Here is a 24631-nt window from a genome sequence, read left to right as displayed (position 1 = left end):
ACAGTTGATACCAATCATTATTTTAAATGTTCTTCCCTCGAGCCTTCTTAGTTACAGTGGGATTCACAGAGAAGATCAAGCAAGTTCTTGCATCCTTTTTATTAACCCTAAGTTATAGAAATAGACACCTCAACTGCTTTTCAATGTCATGGCTTAGGACAAAGCTGAAATGGTTTCAAAAACTGATACGTTTTTTCAGTAATATGAGCTCAAAAGCGATCACTAGGCTTGTGGAGTTGTACTCCCTGGATGTGAAATGCAGTGTCTCTCACAATGGTTCACACTCATTGTATTGGAGTCATTTCCACAGAAATGTCCTCGCTGTGCCTTTGGCGATAGAGAATTACCCATTTTTCACAGCTCCTTCTCTGAAAATGGGCTGGTGATTTTGTGAAACACATTAGACTAAATGTTGATAAAACCGGCAGTGTGACTGTTTAGAGCAGTGGTGGTGCTGCAGGGAGGGGCAGGTTGTCAGCGTTGTGGAAGTTTTGCCCCAGTAACAGCCAGCATTTCAGATAATTCAAACTTTTATCCAGGCCCCTTGGTGCACTAGAACTGGAAATATCACAAGAGCAGCCCTTTTTTTTTTCCAGGATTTAGGCATTTCCTGTCTTTACTGAAAGCAAGAACTACAGGCATGAGGGGAAAAAAAAAAAAAGAAACACTGTGTTTTCGAAGTCTTTAGAAAGCTGCAGAGGGCTGCACTGAGTTCAGTTTTCAGGTCAGATTTGGTTTGGTTGTGTTGGGCTGCTCTGTCCCAGTATTGTCATCAATAGTTTAGGTCACTGCTTCATTTCCCAGGTCATCCTACTTGGGCTTTTACAGCGTGCACCAGGTGAATGCACATTCCCATTAGCCTGACTGGTAACACTGCAGCCTGACGTGCTCTCTCTGTACTGTGTTCATTATTTATACCTGCACAAATAGAAGTATTTTAGTTCTGTATTGCACTGGGAAGAATGACTGTACAAAAAGGCTGATTTGTGAAAAGTTGAACCTGCTAAAATTTGCATTTTCCCACGCTTTTCTGTTTTTTTTTAATCAGATGTCTCGTCTGCAAACTTAAAGATCTCAGAAAATTTTCATTTACCACTGTCCTACTCGTTATAAATTCCCAATGATCTGCAAGGCATTGCAGTACAAGTATTCTGATGCTTCTTAATCCGTACCTGAGATAACTCTGAGTGTGTGCCCACTGAAGGCAGACTGAGTTTACTTCAGGGAAGTATTGTGCCCTAAGCATTGCCATGTGTATGCTGTGAATGCCACTGAGTGAAAAAATACATCACTTCTGAGCCTGGTGGTCTTGGCTTTAATGACCTGTCACAGGCTTTTCTTTTGCATGTTAAATATAAACTAAAAATTAAAAAAATCATATGCCTAAACTAAAAATTCAGATAAAATTCAGTTCTCTCATTGTCCAGTCAGTTCCTTGCTCTAATTTTTTTTTGGCAATCTTCATTGGCTTCTATTGAAGGTACTTAGTGTGACTTTAACATGATCATCCTTGGAGCAGTTCTATAATTTAGGACTTCAATAGTCATGTGACTGGTTTAGCAAATGCCAAGGTAGAATAGAAAGTGTTTTGTGTGTTGCATTTTTATCTTGCACTTCACTGAAAAAATATCAAACACTAATATTCAACAGGAAAAGCTCAATTTAACATAGCCTTGCTAGAAACAAAAGAAAAAAATGCTTAGAATTTTCTGAGTTTCTTTATAAATCAATTGGTTGCTGAATGAAGTGATTGCTAAGGTTCAAAATTTCTTTTAATTTTTACAGGATTTCAAAAGAATGTATTGTACATTATTGTGGAATGTTTTAATGCACTCAACTAGCAGTACACAAAACTAACACTTATTTCTGGTATGCTGCTGTCATACTTTTACCAAAACAACTTATGCTTTTAGACTGTAGACTCCTAGGTGTGGTTAGAACACCAACCAACTCTTTTCAACTATAAATGTCCATCAGTTTTATTTTTTCAATTAGGTACATAGCTACAAATGGACTTCAATTTTTGGTTGTTTTTTTTTTACACAGAAGGAGAAGAAAGTAATCATTCTGTGAAGCCTGTGCACACTGGCCTTGATCCAATAAAGCACTTAAGCACAAGTTTCCCTCTGAACACATTATCGTCCCATTGACTTCAAAGCACAGCTAATATGCCTAAAGTTAGGCACATGCTTAAGTGTTTCATTGGATGAGGGTGCTTTTGCCACGCACACCTTAGGTAGTTTGCATGGCTGTCTTTGAAAAGACTGTGAAGTCTGCTGTTTCAGGGTTAAGCTGATTCTATCTGCTGGAGTGAGAGAAAACCTTCCTTTGCAGCTTTTCCCATTAGAACTTGCTATCAAGAGCATCTGGACATTGACCCCCAGCAGCTGTGCCCTCGGACTCAGTGGGCTGTTGGGTTGTGCCAGTGGGGCATTTGCTCCGATTTGAGCACTGTATGACACAGCCATCCATCATTTTGATAGTACTCTTCCAATAAAAATCAGTGTGGTCATCTACTTGGAAGGTAGTCAGATTTGTGAAGGATGAGCAGTTGCAGTTCTCCTCGGTGTGAAGAGGAGCTGGGGATAGTGTGCCCTTTACTGAGATCTGTTGAGGACTATTAAACTCTAACGAATATCCTGAGACCGTTCAAAGAAATGTTGATGGGCTTTCATATATTTATCTTTGTAGTAGAGTTGTATATGTATTTCTTTAGCATCTCCTTAAAGAATAACCAGTTAACCTTGTAACCTCTGTTGGAAATGGGAATAGTCTTTTCCCCCAGAGAAAGTCTGCCTTGGGGTCTGTCTCAGTCACAGCCTGGGTGACTATCCCAAGGACTGAGTTGGAGTATCCTTACAGGCTATCCACCCATCTGTTCTCCTTTCTTCTGTTTGATTCTTCCTCTGTGTACACTGGCAAGAAGTTATTGGCGCAAGATGATAAACTGTCCACAGAATCAACCCCACTGTTGACATTTTTCTGTGCTTGCTGTGTATGCAGAGCATAAATACTGATTTTTGTCTTACACAACTGTTCTTATATTTGTAGGGGCAGCTTTCCTGCAGTAAAGGAAAGATAATTCTTAATCCAAGATAAGGGGAAAATCTTTGAATACTAATTTGAATCTTTCCTCCCAAATGCATTTTTAACATTCGTCAAATATGTCCTCCTATATCTCCTGCTGGTGTTTTAATCATCAGCTGCATTTGGACACATAATAAAGAGCAGCTACAGCCTTTTGAAACAAAATGTCAACTCTGTATTTGATTTCTTACAAAATATACCCCAGAGCCACCCAGCATGACTTTATTAATGAAACTCAACCCCTTGACTCTTGTGCCATTTTGAAAATTACTGTCAGTGGCCCTCAAAGTCAGGGAATATTATAACAAAATCACAATCTGTAAAATAAGATTTTACTGTAGTTCATCAGGAGCATAAATGCTTTCTAATAAAAATGATGGATTATAGACTGTTCTGGTCAGACTTCTTTATTGAAGATGAGAGGCTGCTTCCAAGATTGAATCTGAAGAGCAGCCTGTGGTGGTGGGCATTGGAGATAGCTGGATTTGAAAAGTGCTTCTCTTCTCTCTCATTGCTAATTATTAGTACAACATAAGGTGAGGGCCTCTCAGATTTAAGCAGACTGCAAATATACTTTTGGCATATGTCCAAGTCTGTGTACCTGGGGAGCTATTTTATGTTGTATAGAAATATCTTCACGAGTTTCCCTTTATTAACACTGAAGGAGACTGAGAAGGAGACTTAGGTGATATCCTTTTTTCCTCAAAAAAGGATACAGCTTTTCCCTGTTCCTTGTGATTCTTTCCTAGATTTTTTTGTGAATTTTGGTAAATGGCTTGGAATGGGAGGCAAGTGAAAGACTGAAGACACTTGACTCTGCATTCTATTTCAGTATCAAATAGTATAATGTATTGTCTGCTCTGTGTATAAATACACTGTGAACACACAGACACAACTACGTGGAATAAAATGGCAGTGTTTCTGCTGCACTGTGATTATTTGCAGGTTTATTCCTGAGCCCTGGTCCCCGTGCAGTGCCACGTGTGGCAGTGGTGTACAGGTGCGGGACGTGAAGTGCCGAATTCTTCTCGCGTTTACTCAGACCGAGGTTGAACTGCCTGAGGAGGAGTGTGAAGATGAGAAGCCACCAACAGAACGAGTCTGTCACCAGGTGTCCTGTGACAGTGATCCTGTCCCCTACACACCAGAATTTTCACATGCTGAAGATGGCAATGTGATTTACGACTGGGAATACATTGGGTTTACTCCTTGTTCAGCCACGTGCCTTGGAGGTACCTTTATTTATTTATTTATCCTGAGTTGTAAGAATTTGGCATTGTTTGATACTGTTGGGTCTTCTGTTAGGGTTACCCTAAAGTAACTGTGTTGATCTGTAGGAAAACATGCAGCTACAAGCTTTAACATATTTCTTGGCTATCCATAGAGTATTTCAAACTACTTTGTTTCATTTATCAAACACTGATTTTATTTGGTTAAGCGACTTGCTTTAGTCTTGCTGCTGCAGGAGCCTCTACCAGGTAGTCAGTGGTACCAGCATGTTTGATGCATCAGTGCTGGGAATATTTAGATGACCTGACTTTTCCTAGGAACTGAAAGTGTATGATTACAGAGCTAAAATTCCCACGTTTATTCTTTATCTTCCGAAATGCTGCCATTTTCTGCAGTAAAGTAGGAGTACAAAGTTTTAATTAGGGAGACTTGCTTTCAGCCTTATGAGCACGAAGATCAAACAGGAGTTAGTTTTGGTCTTGGTGCTCTCTATCCCTCCACAGGAACTCTGTGCCATACATCTGTCTGCAAGTAGTTAGGCACATTCCTTTTTGGATGTAATCGAATCTCCTTGTCGTCCTAAGTACATGTTACTAGACAAGGTTGCTACTACATACTGTACTTTGGGACCAAACACAAGTGAGTTATGAAGTGTTAAGTGGAGGCAGTGGAATTGTGAACACACCTATATATGACAGGACTGCTGACATCAGTGGGAAGTGAAGACAGTTGTACCCATAGAAGAAATAAAAAATGTAGAAAAGGGGAGAACAGAAACAATTGGAAGCAGAGAGCTAGACAGAGCTCACAGACAGCAGCCTCTTTTGTGCTGTTCACCAGTTCAAACCTGGAAGACAGAAGCTGGGAGGGATGCCCCAGAATGGGATCAGCAGGATGGTAAGTGATGGATAGTGCCTCCTTTATCAGTTACTACTGCTGTTTACTGAGGGGGTTGATCCATAGGAGTAACAGCACATGTGATCATAAAAGCTGAAACATCCCATCCCCTGCACTACCTGCAATGGGCACTATGACTGGCCAAGGGAGGAAAGACTGTAGTCCAATTAAGTGAGTATAAACAGGAGATGGAAGTGACAGCTGTTGTGACTGTCTCTGTTTCTTTTTTTAAAGAGAGAAATGTTTTTAGAAATAAGGAAATAAGGAGGTGTTCTAAAACTCCAAAGTTTTTCAACTTTGAGGACATCATCAGATAGCTAGATTGAAATAATCTCTAGTCTTTTCCTGCTGTTTCACATGTGCATGTTTACAGTGCCTGCATCTTCGTGGGTGTTTGTCCATGCATAAAGCATCCACTTACCCTTGGTATGCAAGCTGATAGTAATTTAAGGAGCCTGTACTGAATATAGTAGTTTCATCTGAGGGAACTTCAGAATTACTGATGAGCAGAATCTCATGTTGACTTCTGACCCTTTCATGAATTTGGTAGGTTCTCTGGCCTAGAATTGTCCTGTAGGTGTTCATAGTGATCCAAACCATTTGTTTGATATGCAGTAGAGATTTCCCACTTGAAGAAGTTTGAAAGACAATATCTGTTTGTGTTCTTAAGACTTCTGTGGTATCATTGGTACTGTGTCTAGACATTTTCCTTATGTGATGCTCCAGGGAAATGTGGGAAGTTGTCAGGGTGTTTTATCAATGAACAGCTTCAGCAGCCCCTGTGCTGCTATGCTAGTTAGGTATCAGTGATTTTTTCCTTCTATCAGTTCTGGTCTTCTGGCTGCCTTGGCAAAGGCTTTCAAACAGACCAAAAATTACCTGCCGATAAATAGTTTTAGGGGAACCAGACATCTCTTCTGTTTCCAACTTATTGCAATGTACTAACTAATGATCTCACTGTCTACTATTTTTCCATTGTGTAGTTCAAAGTAGCTGATCCATTTCTGCTAAGTTTTATGTTCAAATTTCATTTCAATTAGATGAACTCTTTCGTTACGAGAAATAAATGTTGTCTGAGTTTGGAATATCCCAGTGTAATGTAAATTATATTAGGTACTTTTTCTCTAGTATGTACATATCTAACAGTGGCTATTAAAATAAATTCCTGTGGATTTCTGTATCCTCAGAACTCCCTACCCCCATTTCTTGGTGCTTAACTCTCTCTGAATGAGGGAAAAGTCTGCAGGGTCTATGTAGGCTGGAAGCTTTATAGCCACTATTTGAGCAAGGTCCGAATCTCTGTTTCAGAGCTTGTCACTTGCACCTTTTTTTTTAATCCTCATACAGACTAGACTTGTAATTCAAAGTCTTCTCTGGTCTCTGCAAAGCAGACGAAAAACTGCAGATGGAAACACTGGGGTTTTTCAGGTATTAGAGTTACAGAGCAATCTGCAAGGCAATATCAAACATCATCTTTCCAGTTCCAGAGCAGTAGTAACATGAGTCTTGGGTCATTTTTGTGCTTTCTTCACCAAATGTGTGTGCACAGCACTTGGAGTGCCATACAACTTGCAACTTTCCAGAACAGCTGTTGTGTTATGGCTGTTACCATAATTAATGCTTCTTTCATCAGTCTTTTCATGAGTGCAAATGGAAGTTGCTGGGTCCTGTTTGTCATAAGGCAGATATCACCTTTAATATTCATAGGAAGCTCTGTAACCATCCTGAAAGCTAAAGATCTGTTTTTCCTTCAGTGCCTGAAGAAATCCCAAACTGAAAGTAAGCCAACTATGTGCTTGGGGATCTCAGGATTTGCCTTTATTTTTCTGGAATGTTTTTGGGGGTTTCTTCAGTTTTGTTTTTGTTTTCTTTTAAATCTGAATGACTTTGGCCCTAGTGCGAGAGCCCCCAACATAAGTTTTATTTCTCATATTTTCAGTAGAGAATTGTTATCAGAATAAAGAGTACTCCTGAAATGTTTTTGTTGTATTGTATAGTATTTATTTAGTTTTGTCAATCATTTAACTACTCAATGGTATTTTAAAGGGATGTTTTCCATTTTAAAAAAATCACTGAACATTTTCTTGTTTAAATGTACCTTCAGTTGCAAAAGATGGATTTTGGTTGTTAAAAGCAGTTATTATTATTTATACTTTATATGCTTTAGAAATTATGATTTGAGCCCCCTTAAGTAATTACACTGGCCTAAAAATAATGAGATTAAATAATAAATAACATAGGCACTTCCTATTATTTCCTCTATAGTCTGTGGCTTTGGAAACTTCAGGGTACAGTCAAGTTGTGCTTTTGGGTTTTTGTCTGGACCATAAGGGCCAAAAGTTTACCATTTTATTTATGAGAAACCTGAGATTCTTAGAAAATTAATGGGTTCTAGCCAAATTTAAGGGCTCTAAGAAAAACAATGACCTTTCTGAAACTCACATATAAAGCTGAGAGCATTTGCTCTCAACTTGTGTTGTAGTCAGTTTGATAACTGTTACTCCTATCATTGGTTTCATTAATGGCAGATCCTGTTTACTCTTTTACAGAAGTTTAGAACAGATTTCCAGAGAGGCTCAGGGATTGGCATTTCTTCAGCTGTTAGTACATATTATTAAGCAGCCACCAAACTGAAACTATCTGTCCTTCCTCTTCCAGGCATAGAGAATAGATCCACCCTCTTACCTTTTGCACGGCAACTTTCAACCCCTATTTTCTTTGTGCTCTAAAAGAGGCAGAAACAAAAATTCTGGGCTTTTTTCAAGCATTTTGATCTCTTAACACAGCTTTGTGCACTGTGTATTTCAATGCACAGAAAAGATTGTAAAAGAATGTAAATGTATGTGGTTTGAATGCTGGGTTAAAATAGAAAATATTCTATTTCACGGAATAGTAGGGTAATTACTACAATAATGCATCAGATTACTGTAAAAATACTTAGTGCTCCCTGCTGCATACATAATGTTTTAGTTAAATTATCTACTGTGTTTATATTATAAGCCAAGAAAGTCATACATATAAAACTTTGCTTGTTTGAATAATAGATTTTTCCGCTTTCCAATTGATGTAGAGTAAGAAATTTATCAGTGATTGAAGTTCCCAACTAATGGAAAATTATAGTTTGGGGTGAGAAATCTGATTAATTGTGAAGACATTCAAGCAAATGTAACATCAAATAAGTGCAGCTATTTATTGAATAAAGCTCTCGAACTGAGAACTAAGCAACAGGAAGGGAGTGTTCGGCAGGTATTTAACAACTCTTTAGTATCTCTTTTGTACTTTCAGCATCAAAACAAGGTGTAAGTTTTCTTTCAATTGGGCCGCTGTGGGGAAGAATTGCTACTGCAATTTGTGCTCTCGGCTTGACTCAAATGAAATACACACCACGTATCAACATTTCCTTCTCGTAATACAATTAAAGCTGTGCAGGTCGTGCTACAAGGCAGGAATGGCTTAATGAACTCCAGGTGGCAATTTGCAGTGAAAGCCCATCAGCTGCTATGACGTGCCTTTTGTTCATTTGGCTGGCCAATTTAGCTTATATGACACCAAGATAAAAAGTTCCCTTGGGATTATTGCCAATTTAGATGGTCTGAAAGGAATCTTGCTTCTTTCCCCTCCTTTGTGTGAGATATTAAGAAGATACTACCTATTACAACCTGTTCCAGAGCAGCAGCACCACCTTAGAGTGCAGTTTTCCCACAGGATCACAGTGAGGTCAGCAAAGCTGAAGGTTGGTCACACAGGGTAGATTTTGACCAAAAATAGAGATTATATGGATGCTTGACATGGTCTTGATTGCTCTTCAGGTAGTTCCATTCTGTTTCTACTGGAACACAGTTTCTAAATTCTTACTTCCCTCCTGTAGGCAGTTGAATTTACATTTCCTGTGTAAGGGGAAAGGGAAGCTGCTCCTGTTTAAACAAACACATGGGGATTGACTGGACAGAAAATATTTGATTCTCCTCGTTGTCAATGTGCAATAGAAAAAAAATTATCTTTATTGCTTTGTCATCTTGGGGCATTTTCATGTCTGCATTATGGTCATGGTATTTGTGGTTAAGTATTTATTCTGAGCCTCACTAGTAAAATAGTTTTTCCACAGTTTGTGTGTTCTACTTAAATGTAATTATCAATACTTTGATACAAGAGAACTGAATGGGTTGTCAATCATATTTAAGGTCAGGTCTTTTGTTCTATAAAAATTCATCACTTTGTAGATGTAGTCAAAACATTTATATAACAAGGTCTTTCTGAACTGAAAATGAGTCCCAGAGGGGATCTCGAGGTGTACCAGAGAGCCTGAAAGAAATTGGAATCCATGTTATTCTGAAAATCACTGCTGGTTTACCCCTGCTGAAGTGTCTGAAGTAGCTGGACTGGCTCAAGTTTTGCAGGGAGGGATTGTGGCCTGGGCTGGTTGATACCCTGGACTAAGTCAGAATTATTTATAGACAGAAGGAACAGCTTTGGTTTATGAAAACAATGACAGTGCTCATGTACAGGAAAGAAATATGGGCCATTGGCATGGAGGCAGAACTTGGAGTGTGGGGTATTTCATGGAGCCCACTGGGATCAGAATGGCTGATGGTCAGCGGTGACAAGAAACTGCTCATTGTGCATATTTGACACAGAATCAGGAATAGTTGTAGCAGCTTTTGTGGTGTTGTTTTGAGGTAATGTCATAGGCGATACTATGGAGTGGTTAGTGAAGGTTTCCAGTTAAAAATGCAGCTCTCTTTGAAACCTTAGGAATTGGTCATAAGAAAAGAAATATAACCTGCTGCTGAAAATAAGTTCCTTACAAAATCACTGGAGATAAGTGAAAGATAAGAATGAAATGGATTTAAATTCTCTGAAACTGTAACTCTTTTTACCTGGAAACAACAAAATAGGTATATTTTATTATTTCAGTGCTTTTTTTGTTCTATAAGGTTATGATCATTAGCATTGCTTATATAGAACATCCCAGATACACAGAATCCCCCAGGCACCTCACAACCATCTTGTATTTCATGTGCATGTGAGTGAGCTTTGAAATTGAGCAAGGTTTTCATACTAAAAAAATACGATATAGAAAATTGGATAATTACATAGGTTTAAAATAGAAGTAGTTCACAAAATGTGTATTCACTAAGCTGACTTGTTCTAAAGGAAACTTAGATTACATTTCATTTTGACTCATAGAAATTCGAGTATTAGTAATCTTTCATGCTTCAGTAATAAGATCCAGGTAGCTGCAGATCAGAAGGTGCCAAGAATGGTCACGAGTGAGGAAAGCTCTAGGCTGGGTCAGATTTGCTGCCTTCAGCAAAACTGTTGCATCTCTTGGCCACTGTGAGAATGGTTGACTAAACATAGAACCTTTCTCCTGACTAGAGTTTTGCAGGTTTTCTGCAGTTTTTAATAACAGTTTTGCAGATCTTTAGCTTAAAGCAAGTTAAGTGAGAAGGAATCACTTTTACCCTGATTTTGGCAGTGAAACTAGTAGTTGGCTTAGGATTATTACAGAACCAGCAGATGTAGCCTCTGATAGTGTCTTGACAGACAAATCTATTTTCTGTTGTTTTTCAGAGAGATGGAATGTCAAATCAAGCCTTTTAAATATCACAGAAGTAAAGTTCAAGATATAATTCACAAGTATCTTTTGAGCATTAAATATGTAAACCTTCTCTCTGTGTTCCTTTTTGAGATGTTACTTTTAAGCCTTCTATCTAGTTCAGCGTTCCGAGCTTTTTTACTGAGTATTATTCCAGAGTAAGCTCTACAGGAATCTCTTCCACCTTCACTGTTTCACGAGCGTTTTCCTTTTGAATTCAGGAACACAGGAAGCCATTGCAATGTGTCTTCACGTAGAGACAAAACAAGGTGTCAACGAAACCTTGTGTGACAGTTCCAAGAGACCACCGCCAATGACTCGTACTTGCAACACGAAGCTTTGCCCTCCGAGGTACGCTGTAATAATGAAACCGTGTCGTGGCGAAGAAGTGGTTAATATGACTTACATAAACATTGGCTTTCTCAGAAAAGGTTCAGATTGCAGAACTGTGGTCATGCTTTGGGATGAAATTTCACTGCTTCTGTTTTAAACGAGGTTTTGGAATTGGGGTGTTTTTTTGGTCTTGTTCACTCCTTTTCCACTCTTCACGTCCCACTAATAAAATAGGGGACATTTTCTGAAATAAATCTCTTCCGTGTTGAATATTTGCCATAGCTGGAGAAAGAGCCTTAACTCTTCTAGTAGGAGAAAGCAAATTTTGAGTATGTTTCATGAAGAAACAGAATATTTACTTTCTATCCTTACCAAATGATGAAAAAATTAATTCAGGATTAAAATGTACCTTCATTTAATGCTTCTTTAGTAGCCCCACAAAGTTCTTATGGCTTCTTATGTTTATTTGGAGATTCTGGGGAAAGAAGAAACCCATTCCAAATTCAAGAAAACCTCTAGATCATTTGGTCACTTGAAAGGGCCATATGTGAAATTTTGACGTGCGCTGCCTAATTTACCCACTTTTGATCTCTGACGTCCCTGATCCTTTGCATATTGTTCTATGTGTTTGCAGAAACCTGCTCTTGCTAAATGTAGGCAAGAAGTTAACAGGAACAGGATGTTTTATAGAAAACATATACACATTTAAAGGAAGTTTTGCAAATGTAAGAAAGATCTATTTACATATTTACATTTATAAATGTAAACGTCAGCAGGTTGCCAACAGGCTGCTTTTTTAGAGGAGCACTCCGAAAGGAAATGTCAGAATTTGTCTGAAAATTACTCTTTATTAGTTAATAACTTCTACATTTGCTTGTTACCTGCAAGTTTTTAAATCCAATTTATCATCCTGTGTTTCAGCCAAACGAAAGGGGTGTTTTAGCCATCGATCAATAACTGTGCCTGCAGTTGTGCTTTTTGCTAGGCCCTGTTTGGGCAGGATTGCTCCTTCCCAGTCTGAGGTGTGTTGCTAAAAGGTGATCCTTTGGCTGTGTTGTTGGAACAGGTGGCAAAGTGGCCCCTGGAGACGCTGCTCGGCGACCTGTGGCGTTGGGATACAGACACGAGACGTGTCCTGCCAGCAGCCCGGAGGATCTGCTGTTGCTGCTGAAGAGTGCAAAGACCAAAAGCCTCATTCATTACAAGCTTGTAACCAGATTGATTGTCCACCTGTTTGGCACGTTGAGGAATGGCAGCAGGTATGACTGGGTTTTAAATGTGCTTCTCTGGACAGGGACTTGAAATGCTCCAGTAGAGAAGGTAGTTCCCCATCTTCTGTATATAAGTGTTTCAACTTATGTCCTTAGAACAAACTAACCCAGGGTCAAAAGTACTGCTTTTGGCTGTTGTGCCAATGGGCAGTCACAGGATGTCCCTTTTAAGATTTCAGAAGGATATCAGTTACTCCAGGCATCATCTCTCTCTCTATGCTCTACAAACACAATAACCTGCTTTTTTCTTCTTTTTTTCTTGTAACTTTTTTCTCTTTTCTCTTTTTTTTTTTCTTTTTTGTGTCTCAAGAGCAGTTTCCTAAGCTCCCACCAGATGTATTAACTGGTGAGGGACATAGGCATATCTGTGTGTAAGATGCCTGTTTTTCTTCAAGATTTGTACTACTTGCTTGCATCTAGGTGGTAGGTTTGATTTTTGAACTCAAGTTCTCATCGTCTCTAATATATTAAATATTTTAACAGAAGAATTTTTTGTGCTGCTTGATTTTTTAATTGAAAGTAGATGTTATTTTTCGAGGGGGGAGGGTGAAACTTGCAGTGTTTGAATACCACAGCAGTGTGATGGTGAGCACAGATGTCCATGCAGGAGTACGTGCTATGTTTTGTTCTTCTCCTCAGTGTTCACATACTTGTGGAGGAGGGATTCAGACCCGCAACGTGTACTGTAAGCAGCTGTTGACAGATGGAAGTTTCCTGAAACACTCTGATGACACCTGCCAGGAACCTAAATTGCCGACTAGTAAACCATGTGCAAAAATTGATTGTCCTCCTCAGCTGGTCTTTGGAGAATGGTCCAAGGTGAGCAAACCTCAGGAATGGTGAACCAAAACTCTCAACGGCAACCTGACCCCTAAAGATTTCTGCTTGGGTGAATAAGCTGTTTGGAGCAATAAATTGACAGGGCAGCTGAAGGTTTCACAAGACATGTGCCTGCACTAAACTGTTCATGCAGTTGCTGTTCATCCATGCCTACAAATCAGACTGATCGCAGCCGCTGCCCTGAGTGGTGTTTCAGTTGCTGAAGGACAGACTGTAAAGCACAGCATTCATTCTACCAGAAGTGTTTACCTATCAATTATTTCATGGGGCAACTTCCAAAAAGCAAATCTTTGCATTATTCTGGAATGTGTCCTCCTCCTTTCACGTTTAATGCAAGCTTGCTACCACTTCCCATTCAAGAAGATTTAGAAAAGTGAATTTAGAAGCTGCAATTACAGGTCAAGGCAGTATGAGATCAGAGAGAGGGCTGAGAGACTTGACAAAGCCTGTTTTAGAACCTGCTGAATTGTTTCTCTCATACTAGATCTCATTGCTCTGTTCTGCCCGTGGTTGGACAAAAAGAAATACTGGTCTGTTATTTTAATTCCTGAGTTGCTTGCTGGAAAAACTCTTTATATTCATATTGTCTGGAAAAGTGGAAGTAGTCTAATAACTATATAACACAGGGATTCATACGAAGCAGAGCATGTGCACTCCCTCTCAACTAAAAATTAAAAAAACCCACAACAAAACAAGCTAGTTTAAAATTAGCATGTGTGGTGTGGGACACCAAGCTTAGCTTGTCTGTATCCTTCCTTTCACAGTGCTCAGTAAGCTGTGGTGTTGGAATCCAGAGAAGGAAACTTGCCTGCCAGAACCTAACAGCAAAGGGCCAATATGTCACATTAAATGGATCAATGTGTAGTGGTCTGTCTCCTTCACTGCTTGTAAGGTCTTGTCAGATGAATGCCTGCAACAGTAAGTATGTTACTTTATCTAGTTTCTTGCTGATTTGGAATGATCTGTTTAAAAAGAGAAATCTGTATACATGTAAATTCACTCATGTGCCTACACTTACACAACATTACTAATCTGGCACAAACTGTTGTAATTACTAGGCCAGTAATAACATGATTTTTTTTTCCTGCCAGTTAGAAACATAGGTTATTGTCTTGAGAAGCAGTTTTTGAATACATTTTAAGGTACATAGCTCTTACCTTCATATTCGATCTGATTTTTCCTTTATCATTTACTCTATTCCAACTAAAAAAAAATACATAAATTGACTATAAATTATAAAAGGCATTAGAAAAGATAAGAATCCAGTTCTGCCTTGTCTTTTCACTGTACGTTTGTGTTACACTGGACATTTCGCTTAGCATGGTGGAATTCAAAACCTGAAACTCTGTGCCAGTGATTTTCAGCATAATTTCTATCTTTCCTCGTAGAAATTGGAATCCCAGTCTCATGAGCTTTGCAGGAAGTAAGGACAGTACAGGAACTTCTCAAATAATCCAATATTTTGTTGCTGTCTATATTAGAACCTTTTCAGAAAGATTGTCAATAGAAATTGTACTATTTGGGCACAGTTGGGTTAGGATACTGATGGTAGTTGCACTAATTGCATGTGTGTAACACCAGTGGAAATACCTCACTGATACAGAGTATGTTCAGCTACACACACTGATTTGGAACAGACAGTTCTAAATGCAGGTTCCTTGTGTCTGAACCTGTGCTCCTCTTCCTTTATAAAGGAGAGCATTGGTTTGCAGGTTTGGGGAGCAGGGTGCTGAGAAGAAAGGAAGAAAGCAGAGCTTTTATTTTTGAGTTGGGGAAAAACCAAAAGCCTTCATCAATGGCCTGATTTTGACAGATCAGATAGATATGTTTTGACCCAACTCATAGTGCTGTCAAGAAATAGCTACTTTATACATTTTGAAGCTTTGCTTTAAACATTATTCACAAAACAAAATAAGAAATAGAATAATTACTGATTCATACATAATATGAAACTTCTTTTCCTGGCCTGCATTTCAGATTAACATGCCAAAATCCTGAGGTTCAAAACTCCACTTTAAATAAAGCCCTGTGGACTTTCAGGAATGTCCTTGGCATAAGGTTTAATAAAATATTTTGAGCTGCATATCTATCTGAATTTAATTAATTGTGGATAGTTGAATGGCAGTGTAGCTGATTTGCAAATTGCTTAGCTCAGACTGATACAAAAGTCACAATGTCAGCTTCCAGCACAGTGCCAAGAGAGCAGGACAGTGGACTGCAGAGGGGAACCATCAAACTGGATGGGTGCAGATCGAGTCGCTGTCATCTCCTTCCATGTCCACAACCCTCTGGAGTGAGGGAGCCCTCGCAGCTCAGATTTGCCTGGCAATTCTCCTGTCAGGAGGGCAGGGGAAGGTGTAAGGCATGTCTGTACCCATAGCTCCAGTTTGGCTCTTGCAGAAGGAGCCAGGGCAGGAGCAGCAGCAGGCTTTGGATTCATAGGAACATACAGGAGGGGCATCTCCTCCTCCTGCAGCTGTGGGTTCAGGTTGCCTTGAGGTTGGAGTGAGTAGAAGGCAGGAACAGAGGATGGCCTTAGGATGGGCAGGCAGTGAGCTCAGTGAGCTCTACAGGGAGTGATGTGGGCTGGGTGAGGAGCAGGGTGGGGTGGGGTATGTGGGGGGGTGTGCTGTTGGGGGTTCTTGCTTTTGTGAGTGGTTTCTGAATGTACCTCCTTGAGATGGTGCTTCTGTGGCTCTAATGAGTGCCTTCTTTTTTACTGTCTCATGACAGTGCTGAGTCATTTTAGACTTAATCTTTTACCCTGAGACTGGTAATTGTAGCTGTTTTCTGACTTAATAGTGCTTATTAAGTAGAAACATTCCTGACTCTGGGCTCTGAGAAATAGGAAATAACAGCAGTCTAGCCCTGAGGTCACCAGGACCTGAAACCCAGCTGAAGCTGTTCAGGACTGTTGGAGGTCACAGATGCAGATGGATTTGTATCAGGTGATAATAAGGTCCAATGGCTCCAGCAAGCAGGATTTACCTTTACTCTCACCCTCTGTTACCTCAGCAGCTGCAAGATTGGATGACACTAAGGATCCAGAGAATGCACACTTATGTAGCCTCATACATTCATATGACCTTATGTACTTGTATGGCCTGCCATCCACAACTCTGAACTTTGTTTCACACCAAGCCTTGCTCACCAGTCACCAGTCACCAGTAAAACTAAACACACCCTTTAGCGTTGAACTGCTAATGAGAGTTAGTGGTCTGTCTTTTTTTAAAAAATGAAATGGATGAGACTTGTTAACATATTTATAAGTATGCACTGGGTTTAATTCCATGTTGGAATAACTAGTGTAAACAGACCACAGCCTGAAGTATTTTAATTTGTGTGTTTAAAGTTACACTTACTGTGTCTGCAAGTTGGATTTTGGAAATGGAAGATCTAATACTGGAATGCTTCCCTGAAAATAAATATTTGGGGTCCAATAACTTATTAAAAACAGGACGCTACTTTAATAATTTTTGTATACTGAGTGCCTAAAGCAATTTATTTGTTGTACCACGTGAAATGGTTGAGGGAACCATGTATCTGGATAACAAATCCCAATTTAAAAGCTGTGTAATTTTGAAACCATGATATCCCCACAGGTCTGAACTCATTACCCAAAACATTGAAAATAACCATTTTGTTTTATAAGCATGAGAACGTACTCTAGGGTGTAGTTCCTACAGTGTACACACTTATTGAATGCTTGAAGCATTTAGCTTTTCACCTATTTCTTCACAATGTATTTGAAGCACATATATATGTAAGAGGCATGCGGCTTTTCAAATATCATTTGTGTGTCATCAGTGTAGTTGTCTTTATATTTAAGTACCTACCAAATGGAATAGTAGTACTGATTTCAGATGTAGACATGCTGAGAAGTGTTTTGATCTGTGTGTCCATTTCCTGGCTCATCAGCTCATTCTGCAGGCTCTGAGTTTTCTCTCTGTCACATACCAAAAGGCTGGGTCACCAAACACAATTGGGTTGTTTTCTAGCATCAGCATCAGTGTTTCCTGACTCTTCCCATCTGGCCAATGTCACCTTGCATGGAAGAGCTCAGAAGTTCATGCCCTTGCTCCACACCTCCTCCTGCAGTGCTTTGTTCCCTACCTGCCCAGTGCTCTCAGTCAGATTAGTTGTGCTGATCAAAGCAGGGCACAATGGTTGCCAGCAGTGTGTCAGCACAGTGGTATCCAAAACATTGCAGTCTCCAGTGTGCCTACCCAGGCACTGCTGGGAAAGCCTGCTTTTTGGTGGTATTCATCCAGGCAGCTCCCTAGAAACCTTCCAGCATCCAGGTGCCTGCAGTACAGTGGAGGAGGAGCTTTGTAATATCCAGTGTCTCCATACCCAGCCTGCATGAAGCTTTGTGCTGTTATTGCCTGCTTTTGTCAGTCCATCTGATTACTGTATTCAACCTCTCAAATTTTTGCCTTATTTCTCTATTTCCTTGCTTCCCCCCCTCCTTTCTTGGCACAGCACTGTGAGCGACTCATCTTTCAACCCAAAGAAATTACCCTCAGCCAGTGATTACAGGGTGGCTTTGCCTTCTGCATGTACTGTGTCTTCATTGACTGTTTCTGTCACCTCCTGCATTGCTATCAGTTTGGCTTGACTCAGACAACCAGCAGGGCCAGCCAACAATTTAAATCACAGTCAAGGGGAACCTTGCTTTCTGGATAGGTTTTGTTTCATTTAGGTCATTCTGCACTCAGCAGTGCTCAAATGTGGGGAAACTGATAATGTGTTCACGTTTTTTTTTTTTATTTAGTTTTTTCATTCCCATCATGCCTAGCCTTTCTGAGGCAGCAATAGGAAGTATATAGGTAATAAAACCATAATAGGATCATATATATGGAACAATATATATACACATATATATACATTTACATATGTGTGCACCATCTACATCCTTCATATAGGTATATGTTGGCTGTATCCTTTCATTGCTAAGAGATTTGGGAAAGAAGCAATAGAATTCTTGGCTGGAGCAGTGGAATGTTATGGTTTCGTATTGTTCATATTTTTGCATTTTTGAGACTCAGATAAAAGCTCCGCATGTTGCAGTCTGACCTGAACAAAGTCAGGAAAAGCTCTGTGAAGTATTCTGTGAAAAGCAGATTTTATAAGCATGACTGCCAATGATTAGATGCTTTTCAACACTTTGTTTTCTTGCAGAGATTAAACCTAAGCTTCCAGGAAAGTTTTCTGCCCATGGACCTCAGATTGTCAGTATTCATCGAGTCTATATTCAAACAAGACAAGAGAAGCGCATTAATTTTACCATAGGGAGCCGAGCCTACTTACTTCCAAAAACGTCTGTTGTAATTAAGTGCCCTGTACGAAGGTTCCAGAAATCACTTATCCGTTGGGAGAAAGATGGACAAGTCTTACAAAACTCCAAAAGACTTGGCATCACTAAGTCAGGCTCGCTGAAAATACACTGTCTGGAAGCTACTGATATCGGCGTGTACAGGTGTATTGCAGGCTCTGTGCATGAAACTTTTGTCCTCAAGCTCATCGGTACTGACAACAGACTGATAGAACCACCAGCCCTTAGAAAACATGCCAGTGAGACCAGTAATGCAGATCACAACGAGGCCAACAGCTTTGGGGCCAAATGGCATAAAATGAGCAAAATGTGGCAGATGTGGAGCAAGAAGAACGAGCTCTATCTGGGTGACAGGCAAGTAAACGATCAGCCGTTCCTTCGAACCCTGGAGAGCTTTGGGAGTAATTCAGCAGAAGGTTTCAGCTCCCGTGAGTTCAAGAACAAGCGCCTGGAGGCGGCGGTTCTGCAGGGCGCCTACAGCATGGACACCGTGCAGTTCGAGGAGCTGATAAGGAACATGAGTCAGCTCATTGAAACGGGAGAAGTCAGCGATGACTTGGCATCCCAGGTCATTTACCAGTTGATTGCTGAGTTATCTAGGCCTCCACAGCCAACTACCGAAAAGTGGAAGGGGGCCCAGGATGAGAAACTTGCCTCAAAACTCGCAGGCAAATCGCCAAACGAATCCGAGCGTTTTGGCACAAAAACAGTTGATAAGTTAATGTTTGACCAGAAGGTTCCAGTTATTATGAGGCAAAAGGAAATTCCTCGAGTTTCCCTCAACAAAACAGTAACTGTAAGAATTGGAAATACAGTTTTTCTGACCAAGAATACTGGGACTGTCAATCTACTGTGTGAAACAGCTGGTACTAGTGAAGTGAAATATACTTGGACAAAAGATGGCGAGACATTAAAAGCCTCTGAGAAGTAAGTAAATAGCTTCTCTTTTACTTTTGACTGACTTATGTCCCTTTTGTCTGTGAAAATGCCCCCTGCTGTGCAATATTAGAACATATCTCATAAAAATGAGATAAGCATGACCACTGGGCCTTCCATCTTTTTAGTAAAGTAATTTATTTTTGTTCTTTCAAGTGTCTGTCATGTTGTTTGGCTTTACTAACATCCGAGTGTTTGTCCTTTCCCTGATATTACGAGGGAGGATAGACTTTTTTTACAAGGTGAAGTGTTTTGGATGTCCTTATTTTGTGATCTGCTGTAAGCATTTCATCTGTGTCAGAAAAAGGGCAGATTTATCCTCAAATTAGGAAGCCTATTGGATTCATTCAGATACCAAATACGGTGGGAACACATTAAAAACATCTGCCATGGTATAGATGAAAATAAGTCTTAGTTCCTAACCATTTTAAGAAAGAGAAATATCACTGGTATCCTCACCATCCTTCAACACAGTAAATGTTTAGGTATAACTGGAGCTGCATAACTTCAATTGAAAAAGAAAAAATGAGCTTCTATGGATTTTTTTTTCAATAGCTTAAAATGTTTCTGTTGAGGTCAGCGAAATACAAAGCAATAAAGAACCTATATTACCATCACGTTTGAGAGCTATACCTGAAGAACAAATACATCAAGAGTGTGTAATAGTCAGATATTTGCTCAAGACTGAGCAAATACTTCTACTTCATTGCTGATAAATTAGAATCTCACCTGATAATATTAACATTAGCTTCGTGTGTGAGCCTCTTGGAATTACAGCTAGCTCTTGAGTAATGAAAAAAACGATTCTGAAATGATAAAGGCACTTTTGGATATTTCTCAACATACTTAACTGATTAAATGCACTGCCAAGAAAAATATACTTCTGCAGAGCTATCAATTAAAGCAAAGACACCAAAACCAAGCCATTTTAAAAAGTGAAAATGTTTTTGGAACCATGTAGCTCCCACCAGTTATATTTATTTTATGAAATACGCATAATTTTCCATTAATTTATTGCAAGTGATCCTTTGATTTTTTTGGATATGATGGTGTTTTGTTTATTCACAAGTATGTTTGCTTCCTAATTTTAGCTCAGACTGATATTCTTTCACTTAATGCATATATTAGCAAAGTAGGTTTATTTCCTACTTTTTTGCCAGTAAGATTTCTTGTACACAAATCCATATATATGTGTGTGGAGTCAAAAGCCAGTGATATCAATAGTGTTGCATCTGAAAAAGAGTGCGAGGAGGTAAATGGCTGTTTATGTTTCAGGTTTGTAAAGAGTGATGTACTTGAGCCATGCACGAGAGGGTTTGTTTTTCTGAGATGCAAGTATTTTTAATTTTATTTTTTGTGAATCTATTTTGTAAGTGTACTCAGTGAGGGAAAATACCACATCTGCAGGGTTTTTTGGATTCAGTGAGTGTAGGGTAAGTCATGAACTTTAGCATTGAGAAAGGTAACAAGGGAGAAATATTTTTATTTTCAGACTCTTTCTCAGCTTGTGATGCTCTCTCTGATATTTTGCCCTTCAGAGGGCAGGCCAGGTATTCAAGACACCTGTGAGGTTTTGGTGGAATATTTTAGCTTTAATTAGGTTATTAAAAAAAGCCCCAACAATCCCAACCCCACAGTAATCTGAAGTTGGACCACATACCTTTGAATGTCCCAATCCTGCTGAAAAGCAAGCTTGCTGTGGAGAGATCGATTTCTTGCCAAGCCCAATACTTTTAATTGTGGTATTCTGATTTATTCATGCTGTTGTTCCCAAGGGATCCTGGTTTGTAGTAGCAAACCCTCTGTCCTTTCAAGACCTGCAACTGGGACACAGCTTTGTAGAAGAAGGAGATCTGAAGAATCTTCCATGTGTGGAAGCATCTCCCTGAGCATCTCCCATCTGTCACCAAAGAGGAGGCAGATCTGTTACTGTGTGTCCTGCTCTAGAACAGTAAACTCCTAAAAAGGACTTTTGCTGCTGTATCTGTAAGTCTTGCAAGAACATTCAGCAGGGTTTGACCCAGGGTAGTAACCCCTGTATTTCCTTGATTATTCTGCAGAGTGATCCTGGACACCATTGGAAAAGTGCAGATTCGGAATCCTACCCAAAGGGAACTTGGCACATATGGGTGCCTGGTTGTTAATGACTTTGGGTTTGATACAGAAACATCAGTGCTATTGCGTGCAGGTAAGACTGTAGCATCTGCAGAACTGGGCTTTTATATACATATATACATGCATATATATACGTATGTGTGTGTGTATAAATATAAATATATAAGCAACCATGCCCACTACCATGTGAAATAGTTTATTTTATTGGCAATCCATGAAACTCTGCCTGATTTAATAGGCATCAATAAGATGATCTTGTTGCTCTAAGTGCTCTAAAACCACAACAGGTGTGAGTTCAGTCTGTCCATATCTATCCCACCTGTATTTTCTGGCTGCTGCTTTGCAGAGTGAATTCTGTTCCAAACATAATGAATTCAAATACAGGATCTATATTTATAAGCCAAATAAAGCTTTTAAAATTTATTATCCCTTTAATTTCAAAGAGATTCCTGTCATCTTGTCCTCTGTGTTAAATGTGACAAATCTGGAAGCCAGAAGTTTCTCAGCAGTTGTTGGAGATACAATCGTGGCAAGAATTGGAGCAAATATTATGATTGAGTGTCCAGTGAAAGGTAAGCAAAGAACTGCACTGACATTCCTTGTAATGTTGGAATCGGAAGTTTACCTTATATCTTGAAATAAATTACCAGTGAAGGCAGAAAATCATTGATCATTAGTCTTTTTTTATTAAGCATGTCACCCACACCAGACCTATTTCTTTTCTGCCTGTCACTTCAATTTACACACATATGTTCAGAGTTTCCTTTAAAACTACTTTTCTTTTCATGAACTGGTCTAGGCCTCCACCGTGGAGCTTAAAAGCCCACCAGAGTGCAGGACTATCTTGCTGCAATAGCAAGCATGGCCAGCTGACTTGCTCATCAGAGAACTTTCCTTATCCCCGTTTGAGATGCACATGTGTCTAGACTATTGTTAAAACTGAAAATGAAATCTCCAGCCATAGCTTAATAGAACTTAAAACCTGACAGTGAAGTAAACTTACCTTTTAGAGCCATCAGTCTGCAGCTGCAGCAAGAAAACAAAGAACAGTGCCGAGCTGTGAGAGCATACAGATATTTTTCTAGCTCAGCATCTGTGGAGGAGCATTAATGTTAGTCGGAACTTACGTGCATTAAGCAGTTCACTGCTTCATTTCATTTTCCAGTCCTTTATGTTGGAAAGGTAGATATTTTCCTTTTCATCTTATCATTGCTATCTTTTAAGTTTAAAGGGTAAGATTTAACTCACTGCGGCAATATTCCGTCAAATATTTAATAAGCTGAGCTCAGCCTTTTGTGAAGATGATGTGTGAAAGTGCTGATTATCCCAAACATTGCAACTGAGTGCAAAGAGCAGCCTCAGAGCAGCCAGAGTGCTGCTCACATTTGTGCTGCTGGGAGGTGCAGATCAGAAGGGTGTTGATACTGAACCAGGGTAGTGATAGAAATATATGTATGCAAATAGCTCTGCACACAATAGTGGCGCCAGGCTGACATATATTAGGACGTGTGGCTCTGCTATTCACCGTTGTACCAAGGCTAATTCTTTGATGAAGTAATATTTTCCAGCTATAGTTTGGCAACTCCATGTATAACTGACCTACATCTCAAATTCAGCAGAGAGTTCATGTCACACTGTTAATATTAATATGGTTAGGATGGGTAAGCAGTTAGCAATTTAAATATAAATTAATATTTTCACATGGGACTGTAGATTTCCAAATGCTTCAGAATTGTGTATATTCGTGAGCCAAGCTTTAGTTATGCTGAGACACCAGTGTTGACTTAAAAAATGATTTATCTAATTGCTTTATTTCCTGTCATTGCCAAGGAAGTAAGTATTGCTGTTTGTGAATAAAATAGAGCTTGCATGTCTTAAAATGTCACTAAGTCTAGAAGCAGAAAAACTTTTGCAGTGATGTAAGAAGATTTTTTCCTGTTCTCCTTTCCTTGAATAAAAGGTAATAAACCACTGACTTCAGAAGATTGAACTTAATAGCACTTTATGCTAATACGTTTGTCTAATAGATGGGACCCAAAAATATGTCTATTTGCAGAGTAGGAGGATGAGGACTTTGTTGTGAACGCTGACAAAGCATCATTTGAATGATCAGAGAAACAAGAGTGTGAATAAGAAAAGAATACTAATATTTCTATGCCCCCCAAAAGTTCCTACAAACAGGCAGTGTGAATGTTCAAGAGCCTTTTATCATTGTCATGCATGTTGATTTACAGGAATGATCTCTTGCATTCTTGGAGGAATAGCCCACTCCAAACCCTTGCAAGTAATCTCTGGAGCAAAAGTGCCGTTAGACAGTGATCAAACGTGACTGTTTGTCAGCTGAGGATCTCTTAGAGTCCTCTGTAAAAGTAATTGTAAGAGCCTTTCTTTTAGTGTCAGGGAGACCTTGACTAGATCTGGAGCACTTCTTTCTCGCTGCCTTTCCTCCTGATTGCTCAGAGACAGGGATGTTTTCTCTGTGGATGACAGCTTCTCTGCCTGTCCCAAGTCTTTGTGTTCTCCATGTTCTGCTCCGTGCTTGTTCAGGATCCTTCTACACAGACATTACTCATGCAGATTTCTCTGTAGTGTCATGCAGATACATTTGATCTTTTGGCCTCTTGCTAGTCCACAAAACTCCACAAGATGAACCATTTAATGAATAAGGTGTCTGTGTATGTGAAGAGTATTAGTGCCATGCCAGTAGCAGAATTCTTAAATTACTTTTGAATTTCTTGGCTGCAGTGACTTCTGAAGGTTTTTTTTTTTCTGTAGGATAAATAACCTAAAGTACTTTTTAGAGTTGTTCAATCCATACTTTCCTCTGGGAATAAATCTACACATTGAAGATGTAAAGATTAATATTCTGTGCAGTGTTGGCCTGTTGAGTAAAGGGGTTTTCTCTTTTTCATTGTTACTGATTTGATTCTTTTGTCCTTTTGAAAGCTTTTCTTGCACACTCCAAAAATCACATTGAGATTGAAAAAA

General features: G+C 39.4%; 1 protein-coding gene across 1 annotated transcript in view; it reads left to right on the top strand.

Moving 5' to 3' along the window:
* The window catches only part of ADAMTSL3 (ADAMTS like 3), a 179355-nt gene that overhangs the window by 133292 nt on the left and 21432 nt on the right, over positions 1-24631 (top strand). Inside the window, exons 16-23 of the mRNA XM_008925406.2 lie at positions 4033-4319; positions 11035-11164; positions 12213-12405; positions 13057-13236; positions 14022-14175; positions 18439-19519; positions 21589-21716; positions 22087-22215. Coding sequence (XP_008923654.2) covers positions 4033-4319; positions 11035-11164; positions 12213-12405; positions 13057-13236; positions 14022-14175; positions 18439-19519; positions 21589-21716; positions 22087-22215 — 2282 coding nt within the window. The remainder of the gene's footprint in view (positions 1-4032; positions 4320-11034; positions 11165-12212; positions 12406-13056; positions 13237-14021; positions 14176-18438; positions 19520-21588; positions 21717-22086; positions 22216-24631) is intronic.

This window comes from Manacus vitellinus, unplaced genomic scaffold (assembly GCF_001715985.3).
Source record: "Manacus vitellinus isolate BGI_N305 unplaced genomic scaffold, ASM171598v3 scaffold_16_pilon, whole genome shotgun sequence".
Taxonomy (NCBI): Eukaryota; Metazoa; Chordata; class Aves; order Passeriformes; family Pipridae; genus Manacus; species Manacus vitellinus.
Note: the sequence above shows the minus strand (reverse complement) of the source record. Positions and strands in the feature narration are given on the sequence as shown.